This window comes from Poecilia mexicana, unplaced genomic scaffold, assembly GCF_051168715.1.
Source record: "Poecilia mexicana isolate PSO_F unplaced genomic scaffold, ASM5116871v1 scaffold_6, whole genome shotgun sequence".
Classification (NCBI taxonomy): Eukaryota; Metazoa; Chordata; class Actinopteri; order Cyprinodontiformes; family Poeciliidae; genus Poecilia; species Poecilia mexicana.
Window position 1 is genome coordinate 24692248 of NW_028263375.1, and position 26747 is coordinate 24718994.

The 26747-nt window shown below is 40.1% G+C and overlaps 3 protein-coding genes across 3 annotated transcripts in view; 2 read left to right on the forward strand and 1 right to left on the reverse strand.

The window, feature by feature from the left end:
- LOC106907901 (A disintegrin and metalloproteinase with thrombospondin motifs 20) overlaps window positions 1–7391 on the reverse strand; it is a 91704-nt gene extending 84313 nt beyond the window's left edge. The window contains exons 1-2 of the mRNA XM_088006473.1: window positions 5448–7391; window positions 4972–5336 (exon numbers count right to left, since the gene is read on the reverse strand). Coding sequence (XP_087862599.1) covers window positions 4972–5336; window positions 5448–5538 — 456 coding nt within the window. The 5' untranslated portion in view covers window positions 5539–7391. The remainder of the gene's footprint in view (window positions 1–4971; window positions 5337–5447) is intronic.
- Window positions 7392–15322: 7931 nt separating this feature from the next.
- Window positions 15323–18544, forward strand: LOC106904342 (uncharacterized). The gene is made up of 7 exons (XM_088006474.1): window positions 15323–15402; window positions 15526–15617; window positions 15709–16023; window positions 16951–17250; window positions 17348–17635; window positions 17745–17847; window positions 17954–18544. Exons 2-7 carry the CDS (start codon window positions 15545–15547, stop codon window positions 18075–18077), a joined length of 1203 nt encoding a protein of 400 aa, XP_087862600.1. The 5' UTR covers window positions 15323–15402; window positions 15526–15544; the 3' UTR covers window positions 18078–18544.
- Window positions 18545–21909: 3365 nt separating this feature from the next.
- Window positions 21910–25330, forward strand: LOC106909803 (uncharacterized). The gene is made up of 6 exons (XM_014976272.2): window positions 21910–22613; window positions 22698–23012; window positions 23172–23495; window positions 23593–23880; window positions 23984–24092; window positions 24196–25330. Exons 1-6 carry the CDS (start codon window positions 22541–22543, stop codon window positions 24302–24304), a joined length of 1218 nt encoding a protein of 405 aa, XP_014831758.2. The 5' UTR covers window positions 21910–22540; the 3' UTR covers window positions 24305–25330.
- The last annotated feature ends 1417 nt before the right edge of the window (window positions 25331–26747 follow it).

Consider the following 26747-nt stretch of genomic DNA (forward strand, 5'->3'; position numbering starts at 1 on the left):
GTTTTTTCATTTTGGAAGTTTAAATGTATTATATCTTACAGATTCAGCACACATAGAATGACAGCCTTTATTTTTTTGGAATTTTGATGACGGCTTCCAGGAAACGAATGCTCGAAATTCAGTCTCGAAAATATTTAACAGTACGTGAGATCAATTAAAAAATTCATCTTTTTGCCACTGTTTAAAACAGTTCTTCAAAAAAAAAATAAATAAAATTTGATAAATTAATTGGAGTTGACAAGTTGGCACTGCACTAATGGCACTGAAATGCATTTAGGGGTATCTCTCTAAAACGAACAAAAACTTTTCTTTGGCTAAAAAATCTTTAGTTTTTCTTTAGGTGAAGTCCTGAGGTGATGTGTTGTCAACTGATAATCTATGCACAAACGACTCAACTTGTCAAAATGAAAATAAACATTTTTGCACCTTTGTTCTCCTGTTGTTATTATTTTAAAACAACTTAATCTGATGTTCAGGTATAAGAAACTGAGTATAACTCTCAATGATTTGTTACTAAAGCTTTGTAGGAATAAGAATTACATGAAAATTGCTGCAATTCTAGGTTTAGTGAGATTATTTTTAATTACAGAACATTTAAGTGAGACCACGTTTTTGCACATATAAGCACTTTATAATTAAATATAAGGCAGCTGGTGCCTGTTTTTTTGCAATGCTCTCCGATTTAATCCTACAACTCTCTACTTGCAGCAGTCTGAGCACACAAATGACCTGTTGCATCACCAGAAAGAGGCAAAGCTTTAGTTTCCCAGTGTTGGCTCAGTAAATCTCCCAGACGTTTGGCTAGAAAGGAGGGCTGAACTGGACCTCACAACCGACTGGCTTCTATCTGAACTAAAATTACATGGCTTTTTTTCTTTCTTTTTTTTTTTTTTCCCCATCTCCCTTCTCTGTGCCGAGTCATCAAAAACAACAGTGGCGACCTCTGAGGTGAAAGGGCCCGTGGAAGAGTCGGGATCCTGATCTTTACATCGTTTAGAAGGTAGAACCATTTCTCAGGGCAGAATGACCCATCACACACTTCTATTATGGGAGAAAACCGAGAGCGCCAGCTCCGCAGGGAACAAACATTTCCCACGGTGTGAGCAATCCTTAAGTTCCCCGCAAAACCTTCAGTGGCGGTTGTCTCCGCCGCAGAGCTTTCTCCTCTTTTCTGTCCATCACAGCGAGCTCACTTTGAAAAGAGCAAAGAGCTCCCTGAACTCCGCACACCTCCCCCCCCCACTCCCTCTCTGTCCCCTCATCAATCGCCCCCTGGGGATGGCTTTGAGTAACTCCGGACGAAAATGGGAAACCTGCGCTTTCCTAGAATGACCCCTTTGTTTTATGGCTTAATTATTCTTTAATGACCTCATCTCAACACAATGCGGCCCAGACCAGCAAGCCCCAGTGAACAGATGAAGACACATTTATGACCCAGCAGCCTTTGGTGCTGCGTCTATTGTCCCGTCATCCTCGGTGAGCGATATGTTGACAAAAAGGAAGCAAACTTGTTTGGATAAGCGAGTAATGCGTCGCGGTTGCGCAAAGAGGTAACGAAATGCTCATTAACCCGATAATTGCGTGGCACCTTGCGGTGTCGCTTAGATGGAAAAAATTCAATTTGTTTTTCTTTTGACTTAGTTTCAGAGCCACCTGTCCTTCTCTAGACTGTACTTGCAACAACAGTCCAAAAATAAGAATTTGCATCACTGAAATAGATGCCGCAACGGGAATAGTGAGACTCTAAGTCTACGGTCACTCTGTACCCACCCCCCACACAGGATCCCGCTGGTGCGACTGAGGTCAACCCCCTTGCTCCTGGTCCAGTAACCTCATGTGACCCATGAAGTCATCCCCTTCAGCACTTATCAGATTCTCTCCCACAGGAGTCAGCAAACTAAATCAGTCCAGCAAGGAGGATTCCCACGTGATTAATACTGGATTTATAAACCCACCACTCTCCTGAACTGTATTACAGGCTCATAACAAACTTTTTCAAACTGGTAAATATGTAGAGAAAAAATAAATAAAAATGTCATAACCCTTCAAGACGACTTGAGAGACGCATTTCAGCGTCTGTGTCAGCTGGTTTATTACGTTTGCAGCAAATAAAACAGAAAAAAACACACACACACATATATATATATATATATATATATATATATATATATATATATATATATATATATATATATATATATATATATGTATATGGGTTCAAAACTGTTTACTAGGAATTATCAGCCGAGTGTGATCAAAAGGCAAATTACATCATTTGTCAGCGATCGTTTCATGAGGTTGTTTAGGATTTCAGATTATGTCATTCACGTCGAGTTATGCTGATGTTACAATGGGTGAAAGGAATCTTACAAACAAGCCAAATAGTAACACAAAACGGTCTCACTGTTGCAGTGGCACCACACACACACACACACACACACACACACACACACACAAAGTGAGGACTTTGCATTGGGTTTCATTCATTTAAGTAACAACATTTGTGCTCAACCCAAACATTTCCCCTAAGTTTTAACCATTACTACCTTATTTCTAACCCTAGCCAAAACTCAATTCCCACTTTACCTGTAAACCAAACTAGAAGATCACAATAGTACTGCAAGAAAGGGAGGACCGGGAAAAGGCTTCTGCTTTCCACAAATGACCTCTCTTTGTTGGTAGATTTTGTGAAAGTGGTCCTCAAGTACAAATTCACATACATTACGTTTTCATATTCAAATGCTGCATTTAATGTCTAACCTAAACTCAATTCACAACTTGATCCTAAACTTTTGCCCCTATCCCAAAGCAGCACTTCTTAAGGGGCTCAGACTTTGTGCCCCGGAAGGAGCAGTGGGTCCTTACAATGTAGTAGGCTATTTGTTAGAAAAATTGGCTTTTCAGGCGAGAAATGCTAAAACACACACAAACACAGGCAGCCTTAAATGTATAATGTTTAAATGAATGAACTTAGGACGCAATAGTAGATGAATCAGTAAGAGATGCAGGTCATTCAGGCACCTCGCCACTTTGCATCACCGCAGATTTGGTCATTTTGAGCCGGACTTTTTTGGGCACAAACTGTCGTCGTCTAGTGCTGGATGTTTTCATACCCATCATGTATCAGTTTGTACCTGCAATGGGGACATTTTGTGCCTGCTTTGACAACCAGTTATTTAAAGTTTTGCTTTGTTTTTGCGTAATCCACTCTTGTAGTGATTGTAATGTAGGACTCGGATTATAAAAATCCACCAGCAGGTAGTCACTTCTGTGTACAGAGACGGTTTTCTAAAACTCCTGAGGTTTCACTGAGGGCTTCTGTTCTGGTTTGCCATGTCAGGACTCTCAGAGGCCTCCATCTGAAACTCTGTTATCTTTGGTATTTTTTGTAGATTCAACAAAAGTATGGGAACATTTTAATTTTTTTTTTTAACAGACTGTTAGGAACAAAGTGTCTAAAGATACAATTTAAAACTGAATCTCTGCTAAGTTGTCTGGTATGTGTAGACAAAACACTGGCTCATCATTTGAATTTAAAAAGTCTTTTCATGTCTGAATGATTCATGGATTGGAGTAAAGCATCTCCAAACATACACACACACACACACACACACACACACACACACACACACACACACACACACACACACACACACACACACTAAAAAAAAAAAAAAAAAAAAACACATTACTCTGAGTCTGGTCAGGTACTGGAATGAAAATAAGTCAAAATGTAGGCAATAAAATCAAAGGAAAACTTAGAAAGACCTTGAAAGCTCAATAAAAACTGTTCTTGATTTCTAATAACTCTGATACATTTCACATTTCTTCTCGTAACAAGCACACACACGGTTTTCAACATAGCTCCAGCTTAGTCAAATCAAATAAAGTGGCTACTTTCAAACCTCACCACAGATTTTCAATTGAACTTTGACTGGAACATTCTACAAGAGGTGTCCTGTTTCGACCTTTTCACTTCCGATATGATACCGATGTTGCAGCTTTGAGTATTGGACGATATCGATATTGACCTGAAACAATATCAGAACGAATCAGGCATGCTTTTATTACTTGTTTTGTACTGTGAAATGCTACAAAAAAAGCTTGATCAAATGAACAAAAGGCAGCAACAATGAGTATTAGTAACCAGTGGTCTGCGTGCAGGATTCAAACGCTGCTGGATAGAAATGCTGTTCTAGATAGAGTGTTTCTATCTAAGAGTTTAGGTTCAGGTCAAGATAATGATAATGCTCATTTGTTATCTGATATCGGATTGATTTCCGATATCGATATCTCCTGTGTATGACAACAATATGCATTGACATAAACCGATTCTATTGTACCCCCTCTGGCTGTATGTTCAACGTCAGGCTCCTGCCATAAGGTCAATCTCCATCCCTGATCTCAAATTTTTTTGCAGCTTCTAACAGCTTTTCTTCCACGTCTACTCTGTATTTAGCTCGATCCTTTAGCCATCAACTCTGACCAGCTTCCCTGTCCTTCCTCAAGAAAAACATACCCACAGCATGATACTACCACCACCATTCTATCTCACAGTGGGGATGGTGTGCTCAGGCACATTTTCTGCCACACAAAATTTCACAGACACACAAAAAAGAAAAAAGATTAACATAGCTCATTTATCATACTGTGCTCCCTGGTATGAATACTTTTTGCAAGGACCTGTCTTTGCTCCATCCTACAAAAATGAGGGGTAAACCGGTCAGATCAACGTCAAAATCTCAACCTTTAGACCGCATCACCCCATAGGTAACAGAGTTCATGGATCCCTCCGTCATTAGTCCAGCAACACTTGCTCTTGTTACACTCTTACACGCTTCACTCAGACTGCGGGTTCTGCAGGATATGCATGGATGGGATCCATTGAAATGGGAGAAAGCACGTCAGCATCGCTTGATGAAAGAGAGAGAAAAAAACAAACAAGAAACGGTGAGAGCCAGCGGGACTCACCAGACCGGTGCACAGGCTGAACACAGCGGGGTGCTCGCTCTTTGCGTTGACGTGCCCGCGGAAAAAGCAGTGCCGCATATCGCCGGGGTCGTGGAAGTGCGAGTCCGCGTCGCCGCTGCTCCGCTCCGCTCCCAAGTGAGTCACGGTGTAGGACGGGGCGATGAAGCTGGAGTCTGCGCTCAGGTCGAGATGGAAGCGTTCCCCGAACGCGTCGATCCTGTAGAGAAGCCGCAAGCCCGACAGGTCATCACTTAAGCTCCTCCGTCTCCTTCTGTAGTGCAGCTTGTGGGGGAACGATTCTCCAAAGTCGTTCACTCGGAGCGGAGTGATGATTTCATACGATGACAGCTGCTTGATGAAGCTCTCTGCAACGAAACGTGGGATTCAGCGGCGACGCGGCGGCAATCAAGGTGTCGCCGTAATGAATGACAGCGTTTGCGACCTGTGACGAGCGAGGCGATTCGAGTCAGACCTACCTTGTTTCGGATGCAATCGGTACTGCAGAGTTTCCCTGGCGAGTGCTGACAAATGACACGTTAGTCCAACCAGCCAGATTGCAAGATGCATGATTTCCTCCACGTAGAGTCCGTCCAAGGCAGTACCCTACCGAGCGGCGCGGCGCGACTCTCCCCCTCCACCCCGACTTCTCCGTCTGCTTCTCCTTATTCCCCGGCTTGTCAGCAACAGGTCGTGGGATCCGCGGAGGCTCTCTGCAGCGCAACTCTTGCAAAGTGCATTGGCCTCATCGCATTGCCGAAAACGTGCACCCGCTGCCCTCTGCAAAATTATCCGCGTTTATGACACATTCATCCTCTCGTCTCTCTCTCCCCCCCCCACTACCCCCCACCTCCCTCAGACTCCATTACAAAAAAAATAAATAAAAAATACTGCTGCCAAATGTAAACCGCAGTGTTTTACTGAAAGGAGGGATCAGTGCCAAGTAAGCTTTCCCCTGGCCATCCTCTTCAGCACCCCTCGGTGCACCCAAAGCTCTCAATAACGGTGAAGCAACGCCCCTACAAGATCCGGAGCCAATGGTGAGTGTGCGCACACCGCCACACATGGGGGCTTAAATGATTCGGAGTAAAGACCAGGCGATGTGAGGAAAATCAGACGCAACCCGGGAAAAAAAAAAAAACAACTCAGTCTCATCACCAGGAATTTATGTTTCAGTGGCCTGCATACAGGTGCTTCTCAATCATTATATTCAGTTCAAGAAGTGAAGTCTACTATGACATAATGGGGTATAAGTGATTCACACACAGTATTCCTTTTGATGATGATCTTGCGGGGAAAAAAAGAAAAAAGAAAGAAAAAACAAAAACTTTCTTCGATTTTTTCCCCCCCAAGATGAATAAAAAGGAGATTTAAATACAGATATGTCATGGTCATGGTATGGCCTATGCGCAATCATACATCAAATACTGATGATTTTACATTTGTCCAGGACACAGTCTCTGACAGGGTGGTTCTTATTTCACTCATTCTGCCTCCACCCCCAGCCACTTAAAATTACATGTAAAATTAATGTAATTTAATTTTATGTAATTACATAAGTTTAATTACATGTAAACTTATGTAAAATTAATGGGCAGGATGAAATGAGTTGTCCCAAGCAGGCACCCCTACCCAAGAGGGACCAATTAGACTATTTTATAGTTAAAGAAGCTTGCAGTTAGCAGATTCCTATGTCCAATATACATGGAAACTTACGATGCATGGCTTTATCGTCCTTTCTGCATCGTAAGGTTGTCCGTACGACTTCACTGGATAGCTCATTTGGGTTAAGTGTAGTTAATGTCCTCATTAGTTGATGGATGTTATTGTTAATGGAAGAGACTTTCTCTGTGAGACGCCGACAACCAGGTGTCACCATGTTTTGGTGTGCAGGCATCTTGACATCAACAACCCACTGTGAGAGATTAAATTATCACTATGAGTCAGACTAAGTAAAAAGAAGAAAAAAAAAAAGTACTTTAGTCGATAAGTGAACAAAGTCTTTGCTTCCATTCATACAGAGTTGCAAAGAGCTTGTTGTCATCTGTTAAGTTGTTAAAAACTGGAATCAGCTAAATTAAAAAAAAAAAATCTAAGTGAGATCTGTTGCTTAAAAGATCTGTTTTGATCCACGTTATTTTTGGCAGGTAGCACATTCCTTCATCGTGTTGGTAAGCCCACAAATTAATTAATTAATTGAGCCTGTATTGTCCATAGAAGCTCTTAACTTTGAATAGGACACGGCACCACACATGGGTTTATCAAGGCGCCTGACTGAAGCATGGACAGAAGTAGGTTTTTGCTGCTGTTCCGGTCACAAGAGTCCAGAAATGCAAACGCACCTGCTGCTGCTGAGCAAGCTCTGCACCGGCGGATACACAACGCTGTGGCTTAATCCTCAGGAAGAAATTGGTTCTGCCAATTCCCGGATAAAAATCCCGAACCCGTCTCCACACCGAGACAATGACAAGCAAAACTACACCTGCAAGTGTTTCTTAGCAGAAACCTCCTGCGGTCAGGTAGCCATCAAGACATAACACACACAATTTTATTCAAGCCACCATAGCAATCATTATGCCGATTGAATGGACCATATTTTTAGAGCAGAAGGTCAGTACGTTGTAATGTTTGCTTCCTTACTGCACCAATTGGACTGCATGCAGGAAAGGCTAGAATCTGAAGGAAAAGAAGAAAAAAACTGACTGAGTTTCATATGGAAGCAATTGTGCAACATCGTCAAAAGTCATGCACTCTTGTGTTTTGCATTTTAATTTGAAGATGTCTGTGGGTTTTGAGAGCTAAAACGATGACACTTTGTTTTATCAGTAGTGGTTTTTGTCTCTGACAGTCTTCTTTAAAGCATTTTTTGTTCATTTTATCTTTAGTTCTGCTTGTTTTATGTTTTCCTCTCTCAGTCAGTAATTTACTCAGTACGGTGCCTTGCGAAAATATTCATAACCCTTTCATTCTTTTCACATTACATTCCACTGTAATAGATTTTGTTTTCAGTGCTTTCTGTTGAATTTTATATTTATACATCTTATATTTAGGTCATTGATTTAAACTCTTCTATTGTGACACTCAGTGAATCCCTATTTTTATCTACATTCTCGCCTTAGATCTTTTTAGACCTTTATCAGGTTTTCTCCAAGTATTGCCATATATTCATCTCCTCCTCTCAACCATGACCAATGTTCCTTTGCTTTTTCCATTAGGCCCAAATAAAATACATTGAATATTGTGGTTGTTGCATGAAATAAAATGTGAAAATGTTCACGTGTGACATAGCTAAACCACTGAAATGGAGATAAATCAACATGTTCAGAAATAAAATCTATAAACTGCCTACAAGGTTCTATTATTTACAGCGTAGGCCTCTCTGCAAATATGCGAGAAGGTGATGTATTACAAAAAAATAAAAATAATAAATTGGACCCCCTGCCACGGTTTGAGCAAACCTGAACACTGAAGCACCTGGACAGACCCTCAGCCTCTCAGGTTGACTGGTTTTGAACTCTCCAGTCATAGCAGTGATCCATGACTTTTGACATATCTGGGTTTCATGTTTGCCAACCTTCTGTCTTACGGTCGCAACATTATTGGACACACATTTGTGCTCGTTAGAGGTCACGAACGCAAAGACTGAATTATAACCACAGACCGACAACTGCAGCACATGACGGCATACTCCTGTTGCGTGCCAGATGTTGCCTTCGCGTGAGTTATGTTGAGGCGCTCTTGTACAGAGAGCGACATTGAATAAATTTAATGACAATAAATTAGAAAGTCAATGATGCTGAGATAGCGGGATGCCGTGTGAGTGTTGGGGTTACCATGACATCCTGGACTTTTACACTCCTCCTATCATCAGCTCCCACCCTCCCCCCCATTACTGACCGTTCAGGTGGTTCTCATGGTGCAGTGATCAAGGAGCTCGACCACCTGAAACTTGTGTTGGCTTGCACTGGAAGATTAAGCCCCCCCCCACAGCTCCCTCCTCCACCTCCTGCTGCCAGTACGAAGCTTCATAAGCTGCTGAATTCCTTTAAACCCAGGGGTTTAGCATCCTCTTTCCTGCTCTCATTGGGTGAGGTATTGTGTTCAATCCCGCAAAGCCAAAACAGGACTACGCTGTCACGTTACCAAGCGTCGTCCTCCCTATGAGTCGTCTTATCGGATACGAATAGCAAAACAAAAGAAATCTGGCTCGCTGAAAGAAATTGAGCAAAGACGCTTCGGATTTCACCGTATGGTGACTGTGGTGGAAAAAAAAAAAAAAAAAAGTCGGGTCAGAAAATGCCAAGAAAAGATCCCTGTATCCTAATCTCCTCCTTTCATGGTTGCGTTTATTATTGTAGCACTGAGATCACTGCAAGCCGAGGACTGCTGAGTGATCCGGAGGAAAGCTTGGAGACGTAAATAGGTAAACATTAGTCAAACAGCTTGGAATAGGTTTTATTGCTTTTAGCATTGAATAATCGAGGAAAAATATTCCAGTATAGAACTTAGAAATTCTAAGTTCTATACTTAGAACTTAAGTTCTAAGTTCTATACTTAAGTTCTAAGTTCTATAAGTATACTAAGTTCTATACTTAGTATAGAAGTTAGTATAGAACTAAGTTCTATACTAAGTATAGAACTTAGTATAGAAATTCTAAGTTCTATACTGAAAAACCAAAAGGTACAAAAAAATGACATCTTGTGACAGCCTGTCTTTCATATGTGTATTTAATATTATTTCTGACAGTCATGAAGTTTCAAAATAAAAGCAAAATTCTTAAACATTTGCCAAGTGTAATAAGAAGGGAGTAGTTTCTGGCGAGGAATAAATTAACTCAACCCCACATTTGTTTCCAACCGAATGGCTGAAAAGCACCAGGTGAGTTGATCAGAAGCGTGAGGGAGGCAACTCAAAAATAAGAGCTTTATGAACAATCACTGATGCTCCTGCAGGTATTACTGCAATTTGTGAAATGTTTCACACCAAAGAAGCTCAGCCTTTTAAACTACATCTTTAATCCAAAGACTTCTAGGCTGTTTCAATAGAGAGATTTGGCTTTTATATCTTTATTGCTTATACAGTGTGTAGCAATATAATTTTTTTTTCTTGTTTACGAATGTCTTTAATTTGTGGGAAATGTGACTGATCCTTGTTTACTTCTGGATTATAATTAATTTCTCACGAGTGTTTCGGTCGCGCTAAAAGCAGGAGACAGGTCTTGCGACTAAGTAATGTGAGAGATTTTATGGGGATAATGACTTTAAAAAGATCAGACGGTGATAAACTTTTTTTTTGCAGAATGGACGGTGGATCAAGACAGACGGTCTGCAAACACCCGGGAGATATTTCTCCATCGAAGTTTCTCTCAGAAATGGATTTCCCATCAACCATCAAGCATCCATCCACACCACAGAAACAGTCTGTGCTAATCTATTTTTATACAGGAGTTTAACAGTGTTGATATGTTCACTGGTAAAAATTTCAGCTCAGCAAAGATGAACTGGAATAACCATGCTCTACATTTTCGGCCCAGTTAAAAAAAAAAAAAAAAAGAAATATTTTTCACATCTAAATCTGTGATGAAGTCACCACACAACATCTAACACATTGGTAGACTTCTTGCTACCAATGTGTGTACATTGGATGCAAGGAGCCATTTTTCTTTCTCAGCTGAAGAATGACCAGCCGGCAGGGTGCCAATCCTTGCATTTGTAGACTTCTCCATCTTCTCCGTGACACACATTGGTTTTACTCTTGTGGTGGTAAGTGACACAGGAATCGCCAGAGACAGCTGCCTGGTAGCTGGGTTATTAAAAGCTGTAAAATTTTAACTGGCCAGACGGATTTGATGTCAATCCACCAGGGAGTATGGAGGTGTTGGTCTACTTATAGGAAGCTCTGAGGATCCTGCTGATGAATAACCTTCAGTATATGGGTACAGAACTGCACCTCATTTCTGTCTCCGTGTTTTATTTTACTCTCTGTGTTTCCCACAGATCTGAAATCCACCCCAATACGAACGCATGCTGCACACCCCCGAGTGGCTGGTTAGCAAGCTCAAGGTTTAGCACCTTCAGACTTGATGCTTCCAAACCACTAACATTTCTGTCACACCTGTCCTACCATATAAAGCTCCATAGAGAGATGAGATTCCTCTGACTCTACGGAGCAGGGCATCGATCGCTTACCCGTTTGACACACACTAAGCTGTATTGTTACTGAGGAAAGGTTTTTTTAATGTATAGTTGGCCAGAGGGACAATGTCTGTCAGGCATCAGACTGCAGACTCAACTCTCCCAGTGTTTGCTCTACAAGGAGCGAAAATATTTAGAGCATGAAGCGCATGAACGTGAAAACTCTAAAACACTTATGACTTAATATAAATTTGATCTTGTGTTTTTGAAATATCTTCACCTGAAATCCTTGAAAAAAGAAAAAAAAACACTTTTTGAAATGACCTTCTCAGATCCACAACTTAGGACTTATTGAAAATATATGAGCCCAACTAAAAAAGAAAAAAAAATCCCTACAAAAAACTAACTTGTTAAAATAATAATAATCAACCAAATACCAAACAAAAAAGAGGGAGCAGCATCCAGCAGGGCCCTCAAAAAGTTTTGAAAAACAACAATTTGAATAAATGATACCAAGAAAGAGTGATCAGATATTCAGAGTTATTCCAAAAGTGTCTTGATAGCTCTGTAAACCTGGTGGTCAACAAACAACTTATTAAAATACATTTTAACAAAATGTTATTGGGGTGTGTGTGTGTGTGCGTGTGTGTGTGTGTGTGTGTGTGTGTGTGTGTGTGTGTGTGTGTGCGTGTGTGTGTGTGTGTGTGTGTGTGTGTGTGTGTGTTTGATCTAAGTTCTGCCTTAAATAAACATGTGTGTACACTGCTGGTATGGGAGCTAATTAGTTGTGAGAGAAACAGCTGAGTATAAATATAATGATGGTCAGATGAGTTGGTGTCCAGAAATCCAGAGTCCCACAAAATTAAATTAACAACAATGATATAGTCATATCTAAATAGCTTGAAATTCTAATGTTTAGAACATTTCAGGTTTAAATTTGCATTTATTTCTGTTTCTATTTGAATCTGAATAGAGCAGCTAAGTTTCCCACTAGATTATTCACTTTTTCACAGAACGATTTTTCTATTGGATTCTATTAATATTCTTTTTTTTAATTTCTGACCTATATTTAATTTGAGTAATTGTAACCACATAGCTGAATGAAGTATAATGATTCAGAACAGAATACCAAGCACTGGACCCGATCACCCATCAGCGGGGGTCAGTTCCAGGACACTTTTCATTTCCTTTTAAACTTCACCGTTTATTCACTTTCACTCGCTGTTGGACAACTTTTGTCTCTTAACAGGGTGGAACTAAAGCATTTAAACCTTAAAATGAATTAAAAAACTGATACGTACCAGAAGATTTGTGGAGTTTTGACTCAATATCCAAATAAACCAAACAGTCAAAGAGCAACTTCCAGCAGCCCCCCAAAATGAGTTTCTGTACCATAATACAACAATGAGCTTTACCTTCACCCCCCTAAGTGACCTCTGGGTCTCATTTATTAAGTTTAAACAAATGAGAGTGTGTTAGTGAGTGAGCTGCTTTGTAGCTATAGGTGGATTTGGAAACTGTGACTAGGAAGGTAAACCTTTCCTACTGATCAAAAGACAAGTTAGCTAATTGCCTCCAGCTTCTAGCTTCGTAGGCCACGGCTTGATATCAGTCCCCTCATCTACATTCAAGTCTGCAAGTGTTTTTCATGAAATTTAAGGTCTCCCTTGCTTAATTTACTCTTTTTTTCCCCTGTCAGCTAAGGGCCATACCTGCCATTTCCCTACCTTATGCTAACAACTTCTAATTTCCCGCAGTTGACTCGGGTCAGGGTCAACAGGTGATGGTCAGATATCCCACAGCTCAGGGGGTTTCAACTCCACTGGCTCGCCGCTTAATGGCTTCAAGCCTCGAGGTGACATCCGTTCTGTTTATATACACAAAACACACCCTTACCCACTCACATTCCTTCTTTGTGGCAGATTATCGCCTGCATGAGGCTTGAAATCAGCGAGGATCGGTTTTCGTCAGAGCACTTTTAATATTTGTCACGGATATCGACCACATGCCGGCTTATGGTAAAGCTATTCACTATGATGTGGTGCATGTCATATGGATTTTATCTCACTGACTGATTTGTGTGTGTGTGGGCGTTTTTTAAGAAAACGGAAGAAATTGCTCAGTAGAGTAATATTTTGCTAAGAGCAACAGGAAGGACGTCCGCTGCTCTATTTGTGAATGACAACCAAAATAACACTGAGGTCAAAAATAGATTAGGAGATTTCCAGAATGTTAGGTTCATAGAGGTATTGAACATGGACTTAACATTGTTCAAGAGTGATTTTTAACTAGTTTATTGACTCATATACGCTCTCTATTCAGTTTTTTTCCTTAGATTTTCAGTCCTATTTAAGTCAGACCAGCAGCTTCAATCACTTTCTGTGAAAACCACTGAGTTTCCTTGTTTGTGTTTTTGTGGGATCCGTTTTAAAAATCCACCACAAGTTAATCTTCAGATGGTTATCAAGGATATCTCAGCAGAGTTGTCTAGTCATTCCTCCTCAAATTACATGAAGTGTGTCGTTTCACATGCTCAAAAAACAGCCTTGCAAAGTTATATTCCTGTCTCAAAATGCCACATTCCAAAGCTTAAACTATAAAGAAACTTGCAGGTTTTGAACAAAATGTGGCGTTTGGACAAAACAACAGGCAGGTGGACACACCAGAGGTCAGGCATAGTGATCCAACAAAGAATAATGAAAATTCAGGAGCTTAAATACTCTGGCAGGTGTGGAAAGTGGCAACCAGAGGAGCTGACCAGAGGAAATGTGGTGCAGCTAGGGCAGGGAGAAAGAAGAAAAAAATCAGAGGGAGACTAGTTACCACAGAGCAGCTGAAACAGGACTAGATCTAGAAAACCAAAGGAAATAAAAACAAAACTGACAACAGTCTATGAGAAGGTAATTGAAATATAATAGAAACAGATCACAAAAATAAACAGAGAAACTAAACCTAAATAAATTAACTAATATGGCAACACCTTAGAAACGATAACAGAGAAATACACAGAATTTGGTAAGACCTGTGAAACCTAAGTAACCCACAAGAGGGATGATCACATACAAACGGAAACTAACACCCAAGAACTGTGACACAATGAGGATATTACGCCAATATGGTGAATTTTGAAAGAGCTCTTTGTTTCTGGAACCAGACCTGCTGGTGGGATACAGGAAAGAGAAACAAAAAGTGGACAAGACGCCTTTTTGCAGCTTTATTGATTTGTTCAGTATTTACTCCCTGACTCATTACACCTTAAAACATAATTTAAGGATTTTTAAAAAAAAATGTATTTGCAGATTAATATTATTACTCTCTCTCTCTCTTTTTTCACCAAAATAGGTGATTTTTTTTTTTTTGTCAACAGCCTGCTCAGACATACATTTACTGGAAAAAAATATTGAAGTGTTGAATGCTTAATATTGGTAATGCTTGCTGGAAATGTGCATGTACACATTTTAACGGGGGCATTCTGAATTGCCCTCATCCAAACTGTTAACGGCATTAACCATTTGGAGTTTTAGACTTTACAAAGTTGTCTCCCGAGCTCAGAAATGAACGACCGCTTCAAACTCGGATTTCCAGCACAAGCTGCAAACGCTTCATGCAGAAAAGATTTACAACCTTCGGTTTCGCAAACAAAAAATATATCACGTCACATTCTGATTGTGCTTTGCCGCAGACCGCTCTTGGCAGGGAGTCACTCCAAGACAACCGGACAGTTTTGCTCAGAATCACCTGTTGATCCAGTGGTCGGTAAAAAGAGAATCACGGTAAAGTGATTTGTCAAAACACTCTAAATACATGATGGCAGCTCAGAACAAAACATGACAGTAAAAAGAACATCTCTTCTAAAAAGTTCAACCAACATCAGGAATAGATCCAACTGTGAAGATTGAGGTTTATTAAGGATAAAATCAGCTTAAACTTATTGTGACGCGAATTCAACTAATTTGAACCGCGTTGTAAATTAACATTTTGTTGGATATTGTTGATATTGCTTATTATTAATATTAGTACAATAACTAAACTCATCAAATTAATGGCTTCTGCTGCAGTACATGGGATACATTTAGATCACATTCAACATTTGTGCCATATTTTGAAAGAAAACTGTTCCGTCTTGCTTCCTCTTTGAATTCCTTTTTGACATAAATACTTCACAGGACCCATGTGATACCAACTTCCGTTTCTTCAGAAAGTGTTGACTGTTCAGCAAGTTTATGACCCTTCCCATAAATGAAACCACTGACTGCTTCAGAGGACAGCAACGAGCAATAAGAGGTGATTTTTATAGGGGTGAGTGAAATGCATGAGTAAAATGTCTGCCTAAAAATGTTACGTTAAAAAATTACATAATTTAATCGGAAACTTAGCTGTTTGTCTTGAGACAAGAATATTTCTTCTGTCATTTTTCTACAGGCAAACCATCACAAGTAAAATGACTTCACTCCGCTTTGCAATACTCTGTGTTTTCCTCGGACCCAGCAGCTGTCAAATTAATTGCATCCCAGGTTTGAAACTGTGCTGTAAATGTCTGTAGCATTAAATAGAAATCTTCAGCATTTAATACAAGCAGAAAACGATCTTCTCCGTTGTCCACAGAAACTGTCGATGAGACAAAGTTTTCAGTCAACGTGACAGAACTCATCAGAGTGGAGTCCATCGACTGCATCGAAATCCCACACAAGGTGACATTTCCACGAGACAAAGTGGCAGCCCCGTACAAAAAGATGTTATTTCAGGGTGATCCGTCAAACGTCGTTGATAAAAAAGTTGTCTACGACGCAGATTCTGACAAAGAAGATTTATTCTGGATAAAATATCTTCCATGTGGAGAATATGATTATGGCTTCAAACTGGAATGGGGGTGTAATCAAACTTACACTTTCCCAAAGAGAGTCCACATCTCTGTTTTACGTAAGTAATAGATTTTATTGTTGCTAAATGTTTATTGGTGGTAGCTGGGGGGGGGGTTTTCTGTACTTTCTAAAAAAAATTAAAAAAAAAAAGTCATCACTTTGAATTTGGCTGTGGGTTTGACCATAATCTGACTTGCTCATAAAAATTTGTTCGTTACAATTTTTCATTAGTTTAACCCTGCAAATTAATTATCAGTTAAAGCTAACAAAGTTCACACAGGAAGATCATGAAGGGTGCACCACATCCTCCCTCCACTTCCTGTGTGAAGAATCATCATTTACTATAAACAAAATGTAAATTTACCAAAGCTAGCCAACAACCTAGTTTTCATCAGTATTCCCTGTGTCTCATGTTTTAAAGAATTCTGGGTAAATAACTACCAAATTGAGCTGCGATAACGACATAAAGATTCATAAAGTAGCCTTTGATTAAAGAGCAACGATGCGGTTGAGACTAGAGATAGTTTAGGACAGTGGGAGACCACTTTGGTCTTGACTGTGCTTATACTATGCGCTTATACTAGCTGTTAAATCTATTTCTAGGAACAAAAAATCTAAACTAAGCTGAAAATATATTAACTTACTATTTCTTGTTATATTCTGTCAAAGATGTTCAGTGAAGTCAGTTTAGGTTGCCGAGGCTCGTTGTCACCATTTTTGACCGGGTCTTTGGTTGAAGCTCCCCTCCTTCTCTCAAAGTGCTGTAAACTGTACATTTAAACTGAACTGAAATAAAAAAAAGAAGAAATTTAATCCAGCTGTGTTTTTTGTTTGTTTGTTTTGTCTGCACACAGTGATAATGCGTTAAACTTTAGAGCCTTAAAATTACAACAACAACAAAAAATACCACTTTTTGTTGTCTTTCTTCAATAAAACAACCTTGCATCATGCTAAATGTGCTCACTTTAAACGTGTTCACTTTCAGCGTTGGCAACAAAGCCGACTGTTTTGGTTCCTCCTCTGACGGAGGAACGCTCTGAGCTGATCTGCAGCGTCCCCAAGCCGTGCTCTCAAGCACTCAGAGTTTCCTGGAAATGGACGAAGGCCGACGGACAAGCTACGGTACTCGAAGACTATCGCTACTGGACACTTGATCAGCTGATTTTTGGATACAGATACACATTGCGCATTAATCCCACAGCACATCATCACAACACCAACATCACGTGTGCGGCCGAATACGACAACGACCGCACGGAAACAACGGTCACTTTGCACGTGAAATGTAAGAAGTTTGACATACCGACACATTATGGCTCATTATATTGCTCTCCATAACTAACTTTACTTTTTTCCTTTTTGTTTGTGCGTCTTTCTTTCAGTCAAACCTAAGATCTCGAATGACTCCCACTGCCTGGTTAAAGGCGAGCTGCTGGTCTGCGTGTGCATCAGTCGGGGGAATCCTCTGCCACCGATCTCCTGGCCTTCGGAAAACCTCACGGCTTTCTCAGTGACTAGCGTGAGGACTGCCCAGACAGTACGAAGCACTTTCACAATGCCTGCGTCCGAATACCATAACGCCACTGTAAAATGCACCAGCAGCAATGAACGCGGTCTGGCTGAAACCTCAATTATAATCCATAACTCTGGAGAGAGCGCGGAGCCAAACAGTGAGTATCCCATGCAGTCGCGGTTTGGGAGCATGGTTGTGATTTAAAAAAAAAAAAAAAGGTTGCACTAATTAAATCCAGGCCAAACTGATTCCTCCATCTGTTCCAGGCAGAAGGAAGGGGATGGATTCAGCTCTTCCCTGGATAGCTGGGCTGTGTTTCTCTCTCAACCTGGTCTTCATTACCGCCCTGATTATCCACATTTGTCAAAGGTAAGACAAAACTTGATTTTTAGCAGCCCACGCCAGTTTGTCGGAACAAAAAACAAAAAACAAAAAAAAAACGAATAACATTTTGCAAATTCTTCCTTATTTGCAGAAGGAACAAAAAGCAGAAGCAACAGAGCGAAGAGATTAACACTTACATGTCTCTGAAAAAGGCAGACGTGGAGGAAGAATACAGCGTCATCTCCGCAAAACCCAAACGAAGCCTGCAAGTGTGAACCAATGTCCTTTTTTTTTTTTGCTACCGAGATGCTTCAAGGCACTTGAGCAAAGAAAATGCAAAACAAAATTGTACAGCAGATAAATATTCTATCAATAGCTTTTCAGTAATATTCACATTTATGCAATTTACGTTACAACGAAGCTTCTATATGATCTACAAGGACATAGACCAAGAAAAATAAAATAAAAAGGAAATGATACATGTTCAACAAATTCATATCTACAAAGTGTGATGTGAATTTTTATTCAGTTCATTTTACTCTGATGCTCCTAAATGAAATCCTGTCAAACAAACAGCCTTCAAAATGTTTCAAGAGATGTTTAAGTCAGCCTGTTTGTAATTTCTGTGGAGCACCAGGCCTGACTCCATGACAGCATCAGAGGTTTGTTTTGAAAAAACAGTATGATGGCTACTTTATGTGTTTTACACAAAAGTGAATAAATATTGAAACTTTAATCATAATGAATAGTATTGAAAGTGAGGAACTGTTGAGCTGTTGTAAGAGTTCATACTGAGTTTTGTTCTTTTTTTACATCAGATCTTCTCAGTATCTCATGTCTTACTCTCATTTCACATTATCATTGTGTAACATAACCAGGGGTGAAAGTAGTTTTAAATTCTTGGGGGTACTGTGACAAAAAAATTTCTCTCTCTCTCTCATATATACAGGTGCTGGTCATAAAATTAGAATATTGTGATAAAGTTCATTATTTTCCATAATGTCATGATAAAAATTAAATTGTCATATATTTTAGATTCATTGCACACCAACTGAAATATTTCAGGTCTTTTATTGTTTTAATTTTGATGATTTTGGCAAACAGCTCATGAAAACCCAAAATCCCTGTCTCAAAAAATTAGAATATTATGAAAAGGTTCTCTGAACGAGCAATAAAAATAATCATCTGAATCAACAAAGTAACTCTAAACACCTGAAAAAGATTCCTGAGGCCTTTAAAAACTCCCAGCCTGGTTCATTACTCAAAACCGCAATCATGGGTCAGACTGCTGACCTGACTGCTGTCCAGAAGGCCATCACTGACATCCTCAAGCAAGAGGGTGAGAAACGGAAAGAAATTTCTGAACAAATCGGCTGTTTGCAGAGTGTTATATCAAGGCACCTCAGTGGGAAGTCAGTAGGAAGGAAAAAGTGTGGCAGAAAACGCTGCACAACGAGAAGAGGTGACCGGACCCTGAGGAAGATTGTGGAGAAGGGCCGATTCCAGACCTTGGGGGAAGCAGTGGACTGAGTCTGGAGTAGAAACATCCAGAGCCACCGTGCACAGGCGTGTGCAGGAAATGGGCTACAGGTGCCGCATTCCCCAGGTCAAAGGTCAAGCCACTTTTGAACCAGAAACAGCGGCAGAAGCGCCTGACCTGGGCTACAGAGAAGCAGCACTTTGGACCACTGTTGTTCAGTGGTCCAAAGTACTTTTTTCGGATGAAAGCAAACTTTGCATGTCATTCGGAAATCAAAGTGCCAGACTCTGGAGGAAGACTGGGGAGAAGGAAATGCCAAAATGCCAGAAGTCCAGTGTCAAGTACCCACAGTCAGTGATGGTCTGGGTGCCATGTCAGCTGCTGGTGTTGGTCCACTGTGTTTTATCAAGGGCAGGATCAATGCAGCAGCTATCAGAAGATTTTGGAGCACTTCATGCTTCCATCTGCTGAAAAGTTTTATGGAGATGAAAATTTAATTTGGTCTGGAATCGGCCCTTCTCCACAATCTTCCTCAGGGTCCGGTCACCTCTTCTCGTTGTGTAGCGTTTTCTGCCACACTTTTTCCTTCCTACTGACTTCCCACTGAGGTGCCTTGATATAACACTCTGCAAACAGCCGATTCGTTCAGAAATTTCTTTCTGTTTCTCACCCTCTTGCTTGAGGATGTCAGTGATGGCCTTCTGGACAGCAGTCAGGTCAGCAATCTGACCCATGACTGCAGTTTTGAGTAATGAACCAGGCTGGGAGTTTTTAAAGGCCTCAGGAATCTTTTTCAGGTGTTTAGAGTTACTTTGTTGATTCAGATGATTATTTTTATTGCTCGTTCAGAGAACCTTTTCATAATATTCTAATTTTTTGAGACAGGGATTTTGGGTTTTCATGAGCTGTTTGCCAAAATCATCAAAATTAAAACAATAAAAGACCTGAAATATTTCAGTTGGTGTGCAATGAATCTAAAATATATGACAATTTAATTTTTATCATGACATTATGGAAAATAATGAACTTTATCACAATATTCTAATTTTATGACCAGCACCTGTATATATATATATATATGTGTGTGTGTGTGTGTGTGTGTGTGTGTGTGTGTGTATTTTGAACATCATGGCATGGACTGCATCCCAGTTTGCCATTTCTGGCATATAACCATTCATTTCTGATTTTAATCTGGTTCTATTGTTCCTGTGTCCAGGCAGAAGGATAATGAGTAGGCCTAGCATCATGACCTGTTTGTTCCACTTCATCTTCGTGACGTGGCGTCTCCTCACCCTGACTCTCGGATTGCTCAAAATCTTCATCAGCTGCTTTTTTTTATTTTGTCGGGTATCTTCTCAGCTCCGGTCTCCCTATCTTTTCTTTTGAATAAGGACGTTATTTTTCTCTGCATGCTGGTCAAGTTTCGATTTCGTTTGAATTTTTTTAACAATTTAGTTGTTCTCGCGGTTTTTATATAAAGGTTTGTAGATGGTAAATGATTTATTGTTCGTCCTGTCCCAAAGCAAGCGGAGGTTTTCAGTATTACTGCACCACCTTTGCAAAATGACCCAGTCTATTTAATCGAACGCACCAATCCCCTTGGCAACCACTGTGTTTTGGAGATAAACGCGCAAGCACTCTCATGTTAAATTAAATGAAATCTCTGGTCATAGCGGTGTTCTCAAGCTGCGATGTGTTGTTGTAATTGAACCTAATTACATGAAATACAATTAGTTCATCTCTCTTTGCTTTTACTTTGGATATTTTGTAACAAACAATGTTGTAGCGGACTACCTTAAAGGCTGGCAGTTGACAAAGCTTCGAACTCCGAGGGGGGCAAAAGGTGGAGAATTGAGGGTCTAGCATATCACGAACAGTTCAGAAACAATATGAAGTGAGAAAAAAGCTATTTATTAACTTATTAAGTCGTGTTTTAGACCAGTGGTTCTTGGCCTGGGTTCGATCGAACCCCAGGGGTTCGGCGGAGCCTCTGCCGCGGAGGTAAAGACACACCTGTGTAAAGTCGTGATGACGCCCCGCTTTGCCATCACTTGCTGCAAAGGATCACGTTACATTGCTGAGCCAATCAGTGCTGCGGAGGAGCACTGATTGGCTCAGTTTCCAGCAGCGCTGGCGATATTTTACTTATTAGAAGGGTTCAGTGAATGCGCATATGAAACTGGTGGGTTTGGTACGTCAAAAAAGGTTAAAACCCACTGTTTTAGACTGGTCATTGTTAGAATAACCAGTCAGTCATGTCTAATCAGCGGACGCACTCACGGCTGCGTGCACCCGTTGATTCTTTACAGCAGACAGCCGCTCCATTTTCTTGAGGGTACTGCGTGCCGCCGCTAAATCTTTTGGGGGTATGCAGTACCCCTCTGTACCCCCTTACTTTCACCCCTGAACATAACTATGGCGTAATATTCATCCTGTAATCTGTAGATAATTTTATTGGTGCAAACTACTGTAAATAAAGTGGATGTCTGCACATTTCTTTAAGTTTTCTCATCTATGATGCTGTCAGGCTTTTCACACCACTTTAAACATACAACCACAAATCTTTTATTTTAGGGGTTATGTGATAAATGAACATAAAGTATAAGAAAAAGGACTCATAGCCTTTTTACATGGAAAGAACTGAAAAGTGTGGCATGCATATATTGGAACTTGCAACTGTAAGACTCTTTGTTTATGTTGCATTTTTTTTCTGACAGATTTTTTATGTTTTCATTCCTCTTTAGAAAAACAGCTCAAGCCAAGCTGAATTGAGAGGAGATAACTGCAAGCCAAAATGTTCAAGTCTTTCCCCAGGCTCAAAGCTAGATTTAGGTCTGGACTTTGACTGGACCGTTAAAGCATGTCATGAACTTTCTTTGATCAAATCTGTTTTATTGTAGCTCTTATATATTTGCTTTCACAGGTATTCTTTTATTCTTATTTTAGTCACTGAAAAGAACTGAAACTTTTTAATGACTTAAATAGAACATGCGTTTTTCTTCTCGATAGAAAGACCTTCCCCTTTTTCATGAATACAGGCAGTCCAATATTTCGCAGCTCATTGTAACAGATCACTTCCACTGAAGTAATACGGCTTCAGGAGATAAAACGGTCTTCATTAAGAGTTTATTAAGACCTTTGTGGTGCATTAGATCTACATGCTGCATCTCTACGTTTTAAGCTGGAATTATTTTTTGGAGATCTAATTTTACTTTTTTTTTTTTTACTACTTTCCAACAGTTTTACCAAGACAGGAAAATGGCTTTGACCTTTCTTGTAATTTTATGGATTCTTCTAAGAACCACCAGCTGCCAGTTTCAGTGTATCCCCGGTAAGTTTAAACAAAATTAATAAAATAAGTAATAAGCACTTGACAGAACATTAATAATTTATATTGTCTTTCTGTCTTCTTTAGAAACTCTCGATGACTCGGATTTTTACATTAATGTAACCGAGCACATTACAGTGCAGTCTACTGACTGTATTCGGATCCCACATGAAGTGACTTTTCCTCGAGACAAAGTCACAGTCCCGTACAAGAAGATGTTATTTAAAGGAGATCCATCAAATGTTGTTGATACAAAAGTTGTCAATAACATGAATCATGATGTAAAGGATATTTTCTCAATAACTACGCCTCCATCTGGAGAATACAAGTACGGCGTCAAACTTAAATGGGGATGTAATCAGACGTTTGTTTTCCCTAAAAGGATTCACATTTCCGTTTCTGGTGAGTGATTACTCTTGCCTCAAAGATTAAGACATTTACTTTGCTCTGATCTTTCTTTTTCATTTGATTCAGATGACTTTGGACATGATTTGCTTCAATAAAAATGCAACCTATGTGCAAAATGCTAATTTGTTTTTTTGTTGTTGTTGTTGTTTGCAGCGTTAACTACACCAATTGTTGTGTCTCGTCTGATGGTGGAAGGACAACGTACCCAACTGACCTGCTCGGCTCCGATGCCATGCACTGGTGAAGTGTTTTTGTTTTGGAAATGGACAAATGCTGATGGACAATCTAGAAGGAAAGACAGTTACTTTGATGATTCTGATCACACGCGGTGGCAAATGAGATTTGGATCTCGACGTAAACAAAATTATAAATATATATTAGTCAATCCAACGGCGGATGATCACAACACCAACATCACATGTACGGCAACATATGGTCACGAAGTTGCTGAGACAACTGTCACCTTGACTGTGAAATGTAAGAGATTACAGCCTTTATAAAATATTCTGCTCATAGTTTAATCATATGTAGATTCTTTTTCCCCCTTCTCTGTTTCTTCCTCTGCTGTCTTCAGTCTCACCCAGAATCCTGAACAGCTCTCACTGCACAGTGAAAGGGGAGCTGCTGGTCTGTGTGTGCACCAGCTGGGGCAATCCTCTGCCACCAGTCTTTTGGCCTTTGGGAACCCTCACAGATCACTCGGTGACCAGTTTTAGTGACGCTCAGAGAGTAAGCAGCACCCTCACCATGCCTGCAGCGAAATATCACAACGCCACTGTCAAATGCATGAGCAGAAATGAACTTGGTGAGGTGGAAAGTCCAATCCCGATTCAAAACGTCACAGAGCCCGCCAGGGTGAACTGTGAGTAATCAAAAGTTTTGTTTTCATTTTATCCCTATTGTTCGTAGGTACAAAAGAAAAACCTTCATTGTTAATCTTCTGCAATTTGATAATTTTTTTTTAGCTTTTCCAGAATCAAGCGAAGGGTGTCACTCAGCTCTGCCCGGGCTAACAGGAGTGTGTTTCGCTCTGAACCTGGTTTTTGTCGCTGTTTTCATCTGTATTTACCAAAGGTAAGGATAGAAATATGTTTCAGTGAGAAATGAACTGCCTATCTTGAATTATCAGAGCAAGCTTTGGATGTGAAGAATGAAGATTTTTTTTCTGTGTTTGCAGGAGCAGAAAACAGCGGAAGGAATCGCGTGAAGAAGCAGACACCTACGCGACTTTGAGAAAAGCAGATATGGAGGAAGCGTACAGCACTATTTCCCCACAAAATAAATGAAGTATGCAATTTTAGCCCTGTAAATAACAGGAAGTAACATGTCATGTTTTGTTTTATTTTATTAAGTACATGCCATGTATTTAAAAAATGCTGTTTAAATTATGCGTTTTAGTGACCAATATACCCCATTATGCCAAATATGTTTATGACAGCCTTAAATATGAGAACCATTTAACGAGAACCACGAAAAGAGCTGCTACTAATTCAGGTAAAAAGGAGGAAGATGAACTTTGTCAGGCATCTGATAAGGACGCTTGAATCCACAAACCTACAAAGACAGACAGACACAGACCAATAGAATCAAGAGTTTAACTTTTATGACTTTTTTTTATTATTATTTGTTTTTTCCATATTTGTTGAAACTGTCACCATGTTGTGGCAGTATAATACGAGACAGATAATAGGTGAGAAGACCAGGCTCCTCCACTTCCTCCCGGCGCTGGTATTGCCGTCTGAAGAATTGCAGCGCCCCCGATAATAAAAAAAAGCAACCAATCAGAGCTCGGAGGAGGAGGAGGAGGGTCTTAGCGCTGTCATTCAACCTCGTGAAAGCGCTGCTAAATCTGTTAACGGCAAAGTAACAACTCACTGTAACATGACAAATATTTCCAGGTTCTGATACAACACAGCAGTGTGCGTGCCATGATTGACAGCGCTTAGACCCTCCTCCTGGCTCTGATTGGTTGTTTCTAATTTACTGGGAGAAGGCAGTTTTCTGTCTCACACTATACTGTCACGACATAGTGACAGTTTCAACAAATACATAGAAACACGTTTTTTAAAAGTCACATATCTGAACCTTTAACGCTTGGCCATCTTGCTTCCTTGTTCTCTGTAATACTCAGTGATTACCAAATTTAAATGTCAAGATGAAACACAGCTTTGGCAATTCAGACGATAAAATTCATCAGATGTTCATGACAACGCACCATAATTTGGAAAAAGACTCTTTTCTGTCATCAGGCCTTCCCAAACTCTGCAGTGTACCCCATGTGAATCTGGTGTGAATAAAGCTGTGTCAGCACATTTCTTTGACTTTGATGTTTCATGATGCAATCGACCGACAGATCAAGCTCAGTTGATCTATTTTGCCACAAATTCTCACTTGGATTTGTGTCTGGATTTGTCTCCCTGCCGCAAAAGGAACCTCTGCCCCGGTTTTCAACAAACTCCATAAAAAGGGAAAGCATAACCCCAGCGTTATGCTGCCACCACCATATATCATTAATAAATTCCCTGTTTAAAATTTGTCCTTCACTTTATTACTGACATGTTCTCTAGCAAACCTTCAATTGTTACAGTAACTCAAGTGAAACGATTCTCGGAATAATAATTATTAGGAAAAATAAGGCTTTCTCTGTGAAAAACACCTGCTTTTTCAGAGAGGAAGTTGGGATTAATAGCTGCATGTTGGTGGTTTGGTGTCTGCTTGAAAGTGTGGCTCGTCCTCTTTCCTACGCACTGACCTCGCTGCTGAGATAGTCCTCGTGCAACAAGGATTATCTCAGCTCCTCGCCTCATTTCAATCCTTTACCAATTAATTAGGGTCGTGCTATAAAAGGCGGATGCATTCACAAAGACACTTTCTCACTTTCCTTTGTTCATAGAGAGCAAAATAGATTTTACAGTCAGATCTCTAATCAATAAACTCTTAAAACTGAAAATGCTGTGTTCGTTAAATAACAAAGCAAAACACGGCCTCTCTAGCTCCTTCGTCAGTTTAGTTTGTTTCATAAATACGTGTGTAAAATGTCCCAAACAATAACACAGCCTTGTGATATGTGAAAACAATCTAGCTCTTAGTTGAAGTCCTTCTTTTAGGTACAAACATTCATGCCACAATGTTCTGTTGATTCTGTTGAGCATCTTTTTAATGAACCAAGGTGTCTTGTGACAAAGACCCGAATGTCCCAGAGTGAAGAACGAGAGATCTGTGCAGTCCAGGGGCGGCGTCTTCGCTGATAATTTGGCGTCAGAGATACTGAAACGTCTAAAATTAGTGTCGCCTCGAGCGCCTGGTGAAGGGTGAGTTTGAGATTTCATTCACACTTCTGTTTTCATGGCTTGTTGTGGAAAAGTGGGGATTGACCAAACACAAAACTGAAACTACGTGGGTAAAAGCAGAAGAAGGCTTTGCTTACGTCTGTCCTGTGTTTGTTGATGAAACTTTGGATAGCTTTGTGAAAATCAAAGTATTTCTATGTAGGGGAAACAGCATGACATATTAGGAGCAAAAGCTGAACTCGACAACATTATGTACAAAATCGACTGTGTATTTTATTGTGCTGCCAGGCTTAAAGCCACTCAAATGTTTTCATGTTTTCACAAATCTCTGTGCATTTCATTATAAAATCAGCCCCCCAAGTAAAATCTGCTCAACAAATAGTCAAACACCAAAACCAACAGACGGGTAAAACAAACCTTTAATCGGAGAAACAACCGG